Below are 12645 nucleotides of genomic sequence, written 5' to 3'. Positions count from 1 at the left end.
CGACCCAGATGTTCACACAGGTAGAACCCGCAACACCCAGCCAATCATAGCCATGGTTTGTTGCTATCAATTTGCCGTATTGGCTGTTCGTCCGCCAATCAAGCATCATGTCCAGGTAGTGCGGCCAAACACAAGAGACATTGGGGTAGATTAAATCATAAATTTCTAAGGGTGGTGACAAACGCTGCGTTTTGAACGCGTTTTTGGTCCGTTTTTAAGCAATGCATCCAAAAATGCATGCGTTTGACTAGTTTTAATTAAGATAATTGTTAAAACCTGTCAAAAATGGATGAGTTTTCAAAATACACATGCGTTTCACGGACTGCTTAAAAACGGACAAAAAAAATACCGGTTCTAAACACCATGTGTGGCATCACCCTTGGGGCAGAGCTATTCTAGTTACCCATGGCAACCAATCAGAGCTCAGCTTTCATTTCCCCACAGCCATTTAGGAAATTAAATCCGAGATCCGATTGGTTTCCTCTCATCTGTTACTCTTTCTGCTCTGCTTTCTTGATATGTGAAGTGAAGCCTCCTGTCTGTTACTCCAGTCAGACATACTTGAACATAAAATGGCTGCAGATGGAGGGTCATGTGATCTCTGTCCATACACAATCGCCGTTACAGATCACATGACCCTCCATCTGTGGCCATGTTATGGACAGGAATCTCTGGCTGATGAGGTAAAATACAGGGGGCTTCACTTTACATATCAAGAAAGCGAAGTAGAACTACGGTATTACTAGATGCATAATGGTAAATTACCTCATATCCAGCCCCCCCCCCCCACACACACACACTACAAAATACATGAGGTAAAATGGCCGACCCCTGTAACAGTGCTCCTAATAGGTGACTAGTAGATGCCTGATAGCAAGACGCCCCACAGCAGGGGTGACCGTAGGGATTGCACTGACACTCGATGGCGCTCACCCCAATTGCCCCAACATGTAAGACACCGTCACGCGATGAGTTCTTGCGATGTGACATTGTATATTTGCCCGATTTTAATTGGTTATTCTTTATTTCTAGTGGTGTAAACAGCTGGGAAACTGATTAAAACGAGCCAAACGCACCGAAAAAAAAAGGGTCCATGAACACTCAGTGACAGCAACAAGTAAGTGTCCAGGATTTTCACTTTTTTTAACCACAAGTTTTTTTTCCATCAATCACACACAGACTTTCCATGGTACAGGAGACCACCCTGAGGAGGCCTAGAGCGCTGTGCGTGAGGGGAGGAGCGTGCTCACTGATCGAGTGCTGACACCAAGAGGCGGCCATCAACTCCCAGCTACATGGGAACATCTTTTTTATGATCTTTCTCCTGCTGCGGTACGTTAACTCTTGATATACTTAAAGGAATAGAAAATCGTCAGGCGACACGTGGAACACTTGGGCCCCTTTCACGCAGACACCTCTATGGCGGCTGTAAGCTACGGACGCCCTCGGCGTGCATTGTGCAGCGGCACATACAGTGCGCACACCGTCATCGTACCAAGCCGCAGGCTCCATATGGAGACAGCTCACCCCCGCACCCGGATACTGTCCTGGGCGAGCGCATCTTACTGAATAAGGGGACTAAAGAGTATAAAAACTTCACCCTCTGAGGGAGCACAGTGTAACATCCTGTGAATCTACAGCACAGAGGAGGTCTGGGATTTAGCACAATTTTAAAAATTGACTTTAGAAGGGAGGAGGCCATGGAGAACACAAGATAAGATAACAAAGGTCACAGATCTATGCAGTAAGTGTCCCTGGTTTATGATGGGAGATTTCCTTTAAGGCTCAGTGCACCATAAACCATTCTACCCCCCCTCCACCATGATAAAGATGGCCCCTTCACTATCTAGGTCCCGGAGTGATCCATTATTTTGGGGGGGCGGGGATTAGTGGTACAACCATAACCCAAGAACCATAGAAGAAAAAAAAAAAAACCTAACGTTTTTATAAAAAGAAACAATTTATTTACAAGAAAACCCAACATCAGCGACAGTAGAAAAGACACTGACACACTGAAACAAAAACATCAGATATAAAAGAAAAACTGGATAAAGAGGCAGAGACTTCAGTGTATAAATAAACACCCCTATAAGAACCTGATACAGCGTATTTACACCCCAACCAGCAGCACTACAACTCCCAGCATCCAGCACACACAGCACCTGCGAGGATCAGTCTGAGAGCCCTCACTATAAACAAGGGGGCCACCCAGCTTTCCAAGGAGCAGGAACATGGACTCCAGCGCAGGGTGACCAGCGCCCTCCTCGGGTCATGTGTGGTGTGTACAGGGCGGAGGTTATACAAGGGTCAGTCTTAGGGTTGTTCTGACTTCTCAGTGCTGCAGCTGCGATACAGTAGAAGCTTCAGATTACTTGAGGCTGGAGCTGTATGCGGGAGGCAGGATGCGACGAGAGTTGGCCTTCACCCATGGGTGCTCCATGACGCCCTTGAGGGAGAGGCGCTGGGCCGGGACGTAACGCAGCAGTTTGCTGATCAGATCTTTGGATCCTTCTGACAGGAAAGATGGGAACTGGAGGTCGACCTGAGGGCAGAGGGTCAGAGTTAGGAACCTCATCTTTAATACCACGAGTTACATCAAGATGTAGGATTGAGGGGGTTCAGGTACCTTCACTATCCTGCGGTGGGTCTCTGTGTGGGAGGGGCTTTCAAAAGGAGGCACGCCCACGAGGAACTCATAGCAGAGGACGCCTGCGCACCAAAGGTCCACTTTCTCGTCGTGGGTCCTCCCTTCGATCATCTCTGGAGGCAGATAGTCCAGGGTCCCGCACATTGTCCGGCGCCTACAACCCACAGAGACAGGGAATCAGAACCAGAACCTAGGAGCCAAGCACCCACCACAGTACCAGCCGCCAAACCTACCTGAGAGAGGGGGCGTGGACGGACCACCCAAAGTCTGCGATCTTGAGCTCCCCCTTGTATCCCATCAGCAGGTTCTCCGGCTTGATGTCTCGGTGGATCACCTTCCTCTCATGGCAGTAGTGGAGGGCGTCCGCCAGCTCCTCGATGAACTGCAGAGAACAGAGAGGCTTCATAATCACATCCCGTACCGGGCACCGGCCAGACCCCAAACACAGGGAGCCCCCCAGTACACAGCGCTGATATACTGGAGGGGGCGCTATATGCAGGGTATATCAGTAACAGGCACTATACCGTACAGAGCCAGTATACTGAGGGGGCGCTATACCCTACAGAGCCAGTATACTGAGGGGGCGCTATACGCAGGATACAGCAGTAATAAACAATGGTGCAGAGTGCCGGTATACTGAGGGGGCGCTATACCCTACAGAGCCAGTATACTGAGGGGGCGCTATACGCAGGATACAGCAGTAATAAACAATGGTGCAGAGTGCCGGTATACTGGAGGGGGCGCTATACGCAGGATACAGCAGTAATAGGCACTAGTGCACAGTGCTGGTATACTGGAGGGGGCGCTATACCCTACAGAGCCAGTATACCGAGGGGGCGCTATATGCAGGATACAGCAGTAATAGACAATGGTGCACAGTGCTGGTATACTGAGGGGGCGCTATACGCAGGATACAGCAGTAATAGGCAATAGTGCAGAGTGCCGGTTTACTGGAGGGGGCGCTATATGCAGAATACAGCAGTAATAGACAATGGTGCAGAGTGCCGGTATACTGGAGGGGGCGCTATACGCAGGATACAGCAGTAATAGGCACTAGTGCACAGTGCTGGTATACTGGAGGGGGCGCTATACGCAGGATACAGCAGTAATAGGCAATAGTGCAGAGTGCCGGTATACTGGAGGGGGCGCTATACCCTACAGAGCCAGTATACTGAGGGGGCGCTATATGCAGGATACAGCAGTAATAAACAATGGTGCAGAGTGCCGGTTTACTGGAGGGGGCACTATATGCAGAATACAGCAGTAATAGACAATGGTGCAGAGTGCCAGTATACTGGAGGGGGCGCTATACGCAGGATACAGCAGTAATAGGCAATAGTGCAGAGTGCCAGTATACTGAGGGGGCGCTATATGCAGGATACAGCAGTAATAGGCAATAGTGCAGAGTGCCGGTATACTGGAGGGGGCGCTATACGCAGGATACAGCAGTAATAGGCAATAGTGCAGAGTGCCAGTATACTGAGGGGGCGCTATACGCAGGATACAGCAGTAATAGGCAATAGTGCAGAGTGCCAGTATACTGGAGGGGGCGCTATACGCAGGATACAGCAGTAATAGGCAATAGTGCAGAGTGCCAGTATACTGAGGGGGCGCTATATGCAGGATACAGCAGTAATAAACAATGGTGCAGAGTGCCGGTATACTGGAGGGGGCACTATATGCAGAATACAGCAGTAATAGGCAATAGTGCAGAGTGCCAGTATACTGAGGGGGCACTATACGCAGGATACAGCAGTAATAAACAATGGTGCAGAGTGCCGGTATACTGGAGGGGGCGCTATACCCTACAGAGCCAGTATACTGAGGGGGCGCTATATGCAGGATACAGCAGTAATAGGCAATAGTGCACAGTGCTGGTATACTGGAGGGGGCGCTATACCCTACAGAGCCAGTATACTGAGGGGGCGCTATATGCAGGATACAGCAGTAATAGGCAATAGTGCACAGTGCTGGTATACTGGAGGGGGCGCTATACCCTACAGAGCCAGTATACTGAGGGGGCGCTATATGCAGGATACAGCAGTAATAGGCAATAGTGCAGAGTGCCGGTATACTGGAGGGGGCGCTCTATGGGGTCGGGGCAGTGTCGTGTATAGGAAGGTCACAAGGAGACACTATTAGGGTCGGGGCAGTGTCGTGTATAGGAAGGTCACACTCACCGTTGCGCTTCTCTGCTCATCGAATCGGCCGTATTTCTGCAGCTCCTTGTACAGCTCCCCCCGGGGGGCAAACTCCAGCATCAGGTAGATGCGCTTGCGGTCGTGGAAGTAGTTGTACATGCGCAGGATGTTCGGGTGCCTGCAGGGGGCATCAGAGAGGAGGATTACACATGGGGGCAGATACAGGACAGGCGCACCCCCATACCCCGGAGGATTACACATGGGGGCAGATACAGGACAGGCGCACCCCCATACCCCGGAGGATTACACATGGGGGCAGATACAGGACAGGCGCACCCCCATACCCCGGAGGATTACACATGGGGGCAGATACAGGACAGGCGCACCCCCATACCCCGGAGGATTACACATGGGGGCAGATACAGGACAGGCGCACCCCCATACCCCGGAGGATTACACATGGGGGCAGATACAGGACAGGCGCACCCCCATACCCCGGAGGATTATACATGGGGGCAGATACAGGACAGGCGCACCCCCATACCCCGGAGGATTATACATGGGGGCAGATACAGGACAGGCGCACCCCCATACCCCGGAGGATTATACATGGGGGCAGATACAGGACAGGTGCACCCCCATACCCCGGAGGATTATACATGGGGGCAGATACAGGACAGGTGCACCCCCATACCCCCCGGAGGATTATACATGGGGGCAGATACAGGACAGGCGCACCCCCATACCCCGGAGGATTATACATGGGGGCAGATACAGGACAGGCGCACCCCCATACCCCGGAGGATTATACATGGGGGCAGATACAGGACAGGCGCACCCCCATACCCCGGAGGATTATACATGGGGGCAGATACAGGACAGGCGCACCCCCATACCCCGGAGGATTATACATGGGGGCAGATACAGGACAGGCGCACCCCCATACCCCGGAGGATTATACATGGGGGCAGATACAGGACAGGCGCACCCCCATACCCCGGAGGATTATACATGGGGGCAGATACAGGACAGGCGCACCCCCATACCCCGGAGGATTATACATGGGGGCAGATACAGGACAGGCGCACCCCCATACCCTGGAGGATTATACATGGGGGCAGATAAAGGACAGGCGCACCCCCATACCCTGGAGGATTATACATGGGGGCAGATAAAGGACAGGCGCACCCCCATACCCCGGAGGATTACACATGGGGGCAGATACAGGACAGGCGCACCCCCATACCCTGGAGGATTACACATGGGGGCAGATAAAGGACAGGTGCCCCCATCCCCCAGACGACGGGAGGGACGTACCTCAGGTGGGACTGGATCTCGATCTCCCTCCGCAGCTGGTGCTCCACTCCCTCCTTCTCCAGCTGGGACTTGAACAGAACCTTCAGCGCCATGATGAACTTGTTCTGCTTGTCCCGGGCCAGGTAGACGTTGCCGAACTTCCCCTTCCCCAGGGGGCGGCCGATGTCAAAGTCGTCAATAGTGAATTTCCTCTTGAGGCTGATGGACAAGAACCAAGCGGATTAACACAAGTGACCCCCGGCGTAGAGGTCACAGCCCCAGGGACCCCAGATAAGAGTGACCCCCCCCCCCCCCCCCCCAGTGTGAATGGGGCAGCCCTCAGCAGTACAGAGGCAGCAGGAAGGCGCCAACTATGGGGGGACCAAGACCTGGCACAAACCCCAGAGAGACCTCATGTGTCCCCCGGCCACTTACCTCTCCCCAGACTTCTCCACCTGATTATCAGCCACCGCCACGCGGCCCGCCGTCACTACAGAGAGAAGACCAATCATTATACACAGCCCTCTATAACTCCTCCTGTCACTACACAGTATATACACACACAGCCCTCCATCCCTCCTCCTGTCACTACACAGTATATACACACACAGCCCTCCATCCCCCCTCCTGTCACTACACAGTATATACACACACAGCCCTCCATCCCCCCTCCTGTCACTACACAGTATATATACACACAGCCCTCCATCCCCCCTCCTGTCACTACACAGTATATATACACACAGCCCTCCATCCCCCCTCCTGTCACTACACAGTATATATACACAGCCCTCCATCCCTCCTCCTGTCACTACACAGTATATACACACACAGCACTCCATCCCTCCTCCTGTCACTACACAGTATATACACACAGCCCTCCATCCCCCCTCCTGTCACTACACAGTATATACACACACAGCCCTCCATCCCCCCTCCTGTCACTACACAGTATATACACACACAGCCCTCCATCCCCCCTCCTGTCACTACACAGTATATACACACAGCCCTCCATCCCTCCTCCTGTCACTACACAGTATATACACACACAGCCCTCCATCCCCCCTCCTGTCACTACACAGTATATACACACACAGCCCTCCATCCCCCCTCCTGTCACTACACAGTATATACACACAGCCCTCCATCCCCCCTCCTGTCACTACACAGTATATACACACACAGCCCTCCATCCCCCCTCCTGTCACTACACAGTATATACACACAGCCCTCCATCCCCCCTCCTGTCACTACACAGTATATACACACACAGCCCTGCATCCCTCCTCCTGTCACTACACAGTATATATACACACAGCCCTCCATCCCTCCTCCTGTCACTACACAGTATATACACACAGCCCTCCATCCCCTCCTCCTGTCACTACACAGTATATATACACACAGCCCTCCATCCCTCCTCCTGTCACTACACAGTATATACACACACAGCCCTGCATCCCTCCTCCTGTCACTACACAGTATATATACACACAGCCCTCCATCCCTCCTCCTGTCACTACACAGTATATACACACAGCCCTCCATCCCTCCTCCTGTCACTACACAGTATATACACACACAGCCCTCCATCCCTCCTCCTGTCACTACACAGTATATACACACAGCCCTCCATCCCCCCTCCTGTCACTACACAGTATATATACACACAGCCCTCCATCCCTCCTCCTGTCACTACACAGTATATACACACAGCCCTCCATCCCCCCTCCTGTCACTACACAGTATATATACACAGCCCTCCATCCCCCCTCCTGTCACTACACAGTATATACACACACAGCCCTCCATCCCTCCTCCTGTCACTACACAGTATATACACACAGCCCTCCATCCCCCCTCCTGTCACTACACAGTATATATACACACAGCCCTCCATCCCCTCCTCCTGTCACTACACAGTATATACACACACAGCCCTCCATCCCCTCCTCCTGTCACTACACAGTATATACACACAGCCCTCCATCCCCCCTCCTGTCACTACACAGTATATATACACACAGCCCTCCATCCCCCCTCCTGTCACTACACAGTATATACACACAGCCCTCCATCCCTCCTCCTGTCACTACACAGTATATACACACACAGCCCTCCATCCCCTCCTCCTGTCACTACACAGTATATACACACACAGCCCTCCATCCCTCCTCCTGTCACTACACAGTATATACACACAGCCCTCCATCCCCCCTCCTGTCACTACACAGTATATACACACACAGCCCTCCATCCCTCCTCCTGTCACTACACAGTATATACACACAGCCCTCCTTCCCCCCTCCTGTCACTACACAGTATATACACACAGCCCTCCATCCCCCCTCCTGTCACTACACAGTATATACACACAGCCCTCCTTCCCCCCTCCTGTCACTACACAGTATATACACACAGCCCTCCATCCCCCCTCCTGTCACTACACAGTATATACACACACAGCCCTCCATCCCTCCTCCTGTCACTACACAGTATATACACACACAGCCCTCCATCCCCCCTCCTGTCACTACACAGTATATACACACACAGCCCTCCATCCCTCCTCCTGTCACTACACAGTATATACACACAGCCCTCCATCCCTCCTCCTGTCACTACACAGTATATACACACACAGCCCTCCATCCCCCCTCCTGTCACTACACAGTATATACACACACAGCCCTCCATCCCCCCTCCTGTCACTACACAGTATATACACACACAGCCCTCCATCCCTCCTCCTGTCACTACACAGTATATACACACAGCCCTCCATCCCCCCTCCTGTCACTACACAGTATATACACACACAGCCCTCCATCCCTCCTCCTGTCACTACACAGTATATACACACAGCCCTCCATCCCTCCTCCTGTCACTACACAGTATATACACACACAGCACTCCATCCCTCCTCCTGTCACTACACAGTATATACACACACAGCCCTCCATCCCCCCTCCTGTCACTACACAGTATATATACACACAGCCCTCCATCCCTCCTCCTGTCACTACACAGTATATACACACACAGCCCTCCATCCCTCCTCCTGTCACTACACAGTATATACACACAGCCCTCCATCCCTCCTCCTGTCACTACACAGTATATATACACAGCCCTCCATCCCTCCTCCTGTCACTACACAGTATATACACACACAGCCCTCCATCCCCCCTCCTGTCACTACACAGTATATACACACAGCCCTCCATCCCCCCTCCTGTCACTACACAGTATATACACACACAGCCCTCCATCCCCCCTCCTGTCACTACACAGTATATACACACACAGCCCTCCATCCCTCCTCCTGTCACTACACAGTATATACACACAGCCCTCCATCCCCCCTCCTGTCACTACACAGTATATATACACACAGCCCTCCATCCCTCCTCCTGTCACTACACAGTATATACACACACAGCCCTCCATCCCTCCTCCTGTCACTACACAGTATATACACACAGCCCTCCATCCCTCCTCCTGTCACTACACAGTATATACACACACAGCCCTCCATCCCTCCTCCTGTCACTACACAGTATATACACACACAGCCCTCCATCCCTCCTCCTGTCACTACACAGTATATACACACACAGCCCTCCATCCCTCCTCCTGTCACTACACAGTATATACACACACAGCCCTCCATCCCTCCTCCTGTCACTACACAGTATATACACACACAGCCCTCCATCCCTCCTCCTGTCACTACACAGTATATACACACACAGCCCTCCATCCCTCCTCCTGTCACTACACAGTATATACACACACAGCCCTCCATCCCTCCTCCTCCTGTCACTACACAGTATATACACACAGCCCTCCATCCCCCCTCCTGTCACTACACAGTATATACACACACAGCCCTCCATCCCCCCTCCTGTCACTACACAGTATATACACACACAGCCCTCCATCCCTCCTCCTGTCACTACACAGTATATACACACACAGCCCTCCATCCCTCCTCCTGTCACTACACAGTATATACACACACAGCCCTCCATCCCCCCTCCTGTCACTACACAGTATATACACACACAGCCCTCCATCCCCCCTCCTGTCACTACACAGTATATACACACACAGCCCTCCATCCCCCCTCCTGTCACTACACAGTATATACACACAGCCCTCCATCCCCCCTCCTGTCACTACACAGTATATACACACACAGCCCTCCATCCCCCCTCCTGTCACTACACAGTATATATACACACAGCCCTCCATCCCTCCTCCTGTCACTACACAGTATATACACACACAGCCCTCCATCCCCCCTCCTGTCACTACACAGTATATATACACACAGCCCTCCATCCCCCCTCCTGTCACTACACAGTATACACACACACAGCCCTCCATCCCTCCTCCTGTCACTACACAGTATATATACACACAGCCCTCCATCCCTCCTCCTGTCACTACACAGTATATACACACACAGCACTCCATCCCTCCTCCTGTCACTACACAGTATATACACACAAAGCCCTCCATCCCCCCTCCTGTCACTACACAGTATATACACACAGCCCTCCATCCCTCCTCCTGTCACTACACAGTATATACACACACAGCCCTCCATCCCCCCTCCTGTCACTACACAGTATATACACACACAGCCCTCCATCCTCCCTCCTGTCACTACACAGTATATACACACAGCCCTCCATCCCCTCCTCCTGTCACTACACAGTATATACACACACAGCCCTCCATCCCCCCTCCTGTCACTACACAGTATATATACACACAGCCCTCCATCCCTCCTCCTGTCACTACACAGTATATACACACAGCCCTCCATCCCCCCTCCTGTCACTACACAGTATATACACACAGCCCTCCATCCCCTCCTCCTGTCACTACACAGTATATACACACAGCCCTCCATCCCCCCTCCTGTCACTACACAGTATATACACACACAGCCCTCCATCCCTCCTCCTCCTGTCACTACACAGTATATACACACAGCCCTCCATCCCCCCTCCTGTCACTACACAGTATATACACACAGCCCTCCATCCCCCCTCCTGTCACTACACAGTATATACACACACAGCCCTCCATCCCCCCTCCTGTCACTACACAGTATATATACACAGCCCTCCATCCCTCCTCCTGTCACTACACAGTATATACACACAAAGCCCTCCATCCCTCCTCCTGTCACTACACAGTATATACACACACAGCCCTCCATCCCCCCTCCTGTCACTACACAGTATATACACACAGCCCTCCATCCCTCCTCCTGTCACTACACAGTATATACACACAGCCCTCCATCCCCCCTCCTGTCACTACACAGTATATACACACACAGCCCTCCATCCCCCCTCCTGTCACTACACAGTATATACACACAGCCCTCCATCCCCCCTCCTGTCACTACACAGTATATACACACAGCCCTCCATCCCTCCTCCTGTCACTACACAGTATATACACACAGCCCTCCATCCCTCCTCCTGTCACTACACAGTATATACACACACAGCCCTCCATCCCCTCCTCCTGTCACTACACAGTATATACACACACAGCCCTCCATCCCCCCTCCTGTCACTACACAGTATATACACACAGCCCTCCATCCCCCCTCCTGTCACTACACAGTATATATATATATATATATACACACAGTCCTGCTAGGGGGCCCCTGAGGGCAGTGGGAGCCCCGGAGGCCGCATCCTCGGGTTATACAGAACGTGCAGCTGATACATTGTCACAGAGCCGGACACGTGACTGACACTTACCGGAGATGGTGGAGCTGGAGGAGGCGGAGAAGGGCTCCTTCCTGAGCACACGCTGCGGCCCGGGAGCGCTGGTCGGGGTGGCGAACTGTGGAGACACCGGGGGGTGAGGCCTAGGATGGGGGAGGGGCGGGGCACGCAGGGTCACATACCGCGGGTACTTACCTTAGAGTAAGGCATCAGGTTCTCCTTGTAAGACATCCTGCCAATGACAAAGAGCAAAATGAGCGCAAAACACAGCGGAAGCATCACGGAGGAGCACGGGTAAGCTGCGGGCTGACCCGGGAGCTCCTGGTGACGGGCAGGCTCCATGATGGCCACCCCCGGCCCGGGCACTTACCTCCGCTCTCTGCAGTCACCGCTCACACGACTGATCACCGCCGCCGAATTCAAACCCAAACCGCCAAAGACTCCGGCCGGTCACCTGACCTGTCCCGCCGCCGCTGATTGGCCGAACCGCACGAGCCCCGCCCTGCCGCTGATTGGCTGAAACGTCGGTTTAAAAGCCTGTCTTAGAGCTTATGTCGGCTTCTCATTGGACGGTGAGAAAACAGCGGAATTCGATTGGCCATGAGGGAGCGTAGGGATTGAATGATTGGATGAGACGCGTCTGGGCGTGTGATTGGTAGATTGGATTGTGACGCATCTGTTGTTGTAGTGAGAGTGGAGGGGGGGATGAAGGGGATATCCGACATTTTGTCACTGAACGAAATGGAGGTTATGAGTAACGGGCGAGAGGAGACATTGTATCCAGCAGTGGCGCAGTTTT

At 52.7% G+C, this 12645-nt stretch overlaps 1 protein-coding gene across 1 annotated transcript; it reads right to left on the bottom strand.

The window, feature by feature from the left end:
• Positions 1-1941: 1941 nt before the first annotated feature.
• AURKB (aurora kinase B) lies at positions 1942-12362 on the bottom strand. The gene is made up of 9 exons (XM_072149893.1): positions 12217-12362; positions 12042-12078; positions 11880-11964; positions 6520-6574; positions 6106-6303; positions 4828-4966; positions 2881-3029; positions 2627-2801; positions 1942-2542 (listed from the first exon to the last, which is right to left on the bottom strand). Exons 2-9 carry the CDS (start codon positions 12075-12077, stop codon positions 2369-2371), a joined length of 1011 nt encoding a protein of 336 aa, XP_072005994.1. The 5' UTR covers position 12078; positions 12217-12362; the 3' UTR covers positions 1942-2368.
• Positions 12363-12645: the final 283 nt, after the last annotated feature.

The sequence above is a fragment of the Engystomops pustulosus genome, chromosome 4 (assembly GCF_040894005.1).
Source record: "Engystomops pustulosus chromosome 4, aEngPut4.maternal, whole genome shotgun sequence".
NCBI lineage: Eukaryota > Metazoa > Chordata > Amphibia > Anura > Leptodactylidae > Engystomops > Engystomops pustulosus.
Note: the sequence above shows the minus strand (reverse complement) of the source record. Positions and strands in the feature narration are given on the sequence as shown.

Coding starts and splice junctions, on each gene's coding strand:
- AURKB (XM_072149893.1), bottom strand. CDS start 12,077: ATGTCTTACAAGGAGAACCTGATGCCTTACTCTAAG. Junction 6,575..11,879: donor CTCCAGCTCCACCATCTCCG/GTAAGTGTCAGT, acceptor TTCTCTCTGTAG/TGACGGCGGGCCGCGTGGCG. Junction 2,543..2,626: donor CCCACCGCAGGATAGTGAAG/GTACCTGAACCC, acceptor CTCTGCCCTCAG/GTCGACCTCCAGTTCCCATC.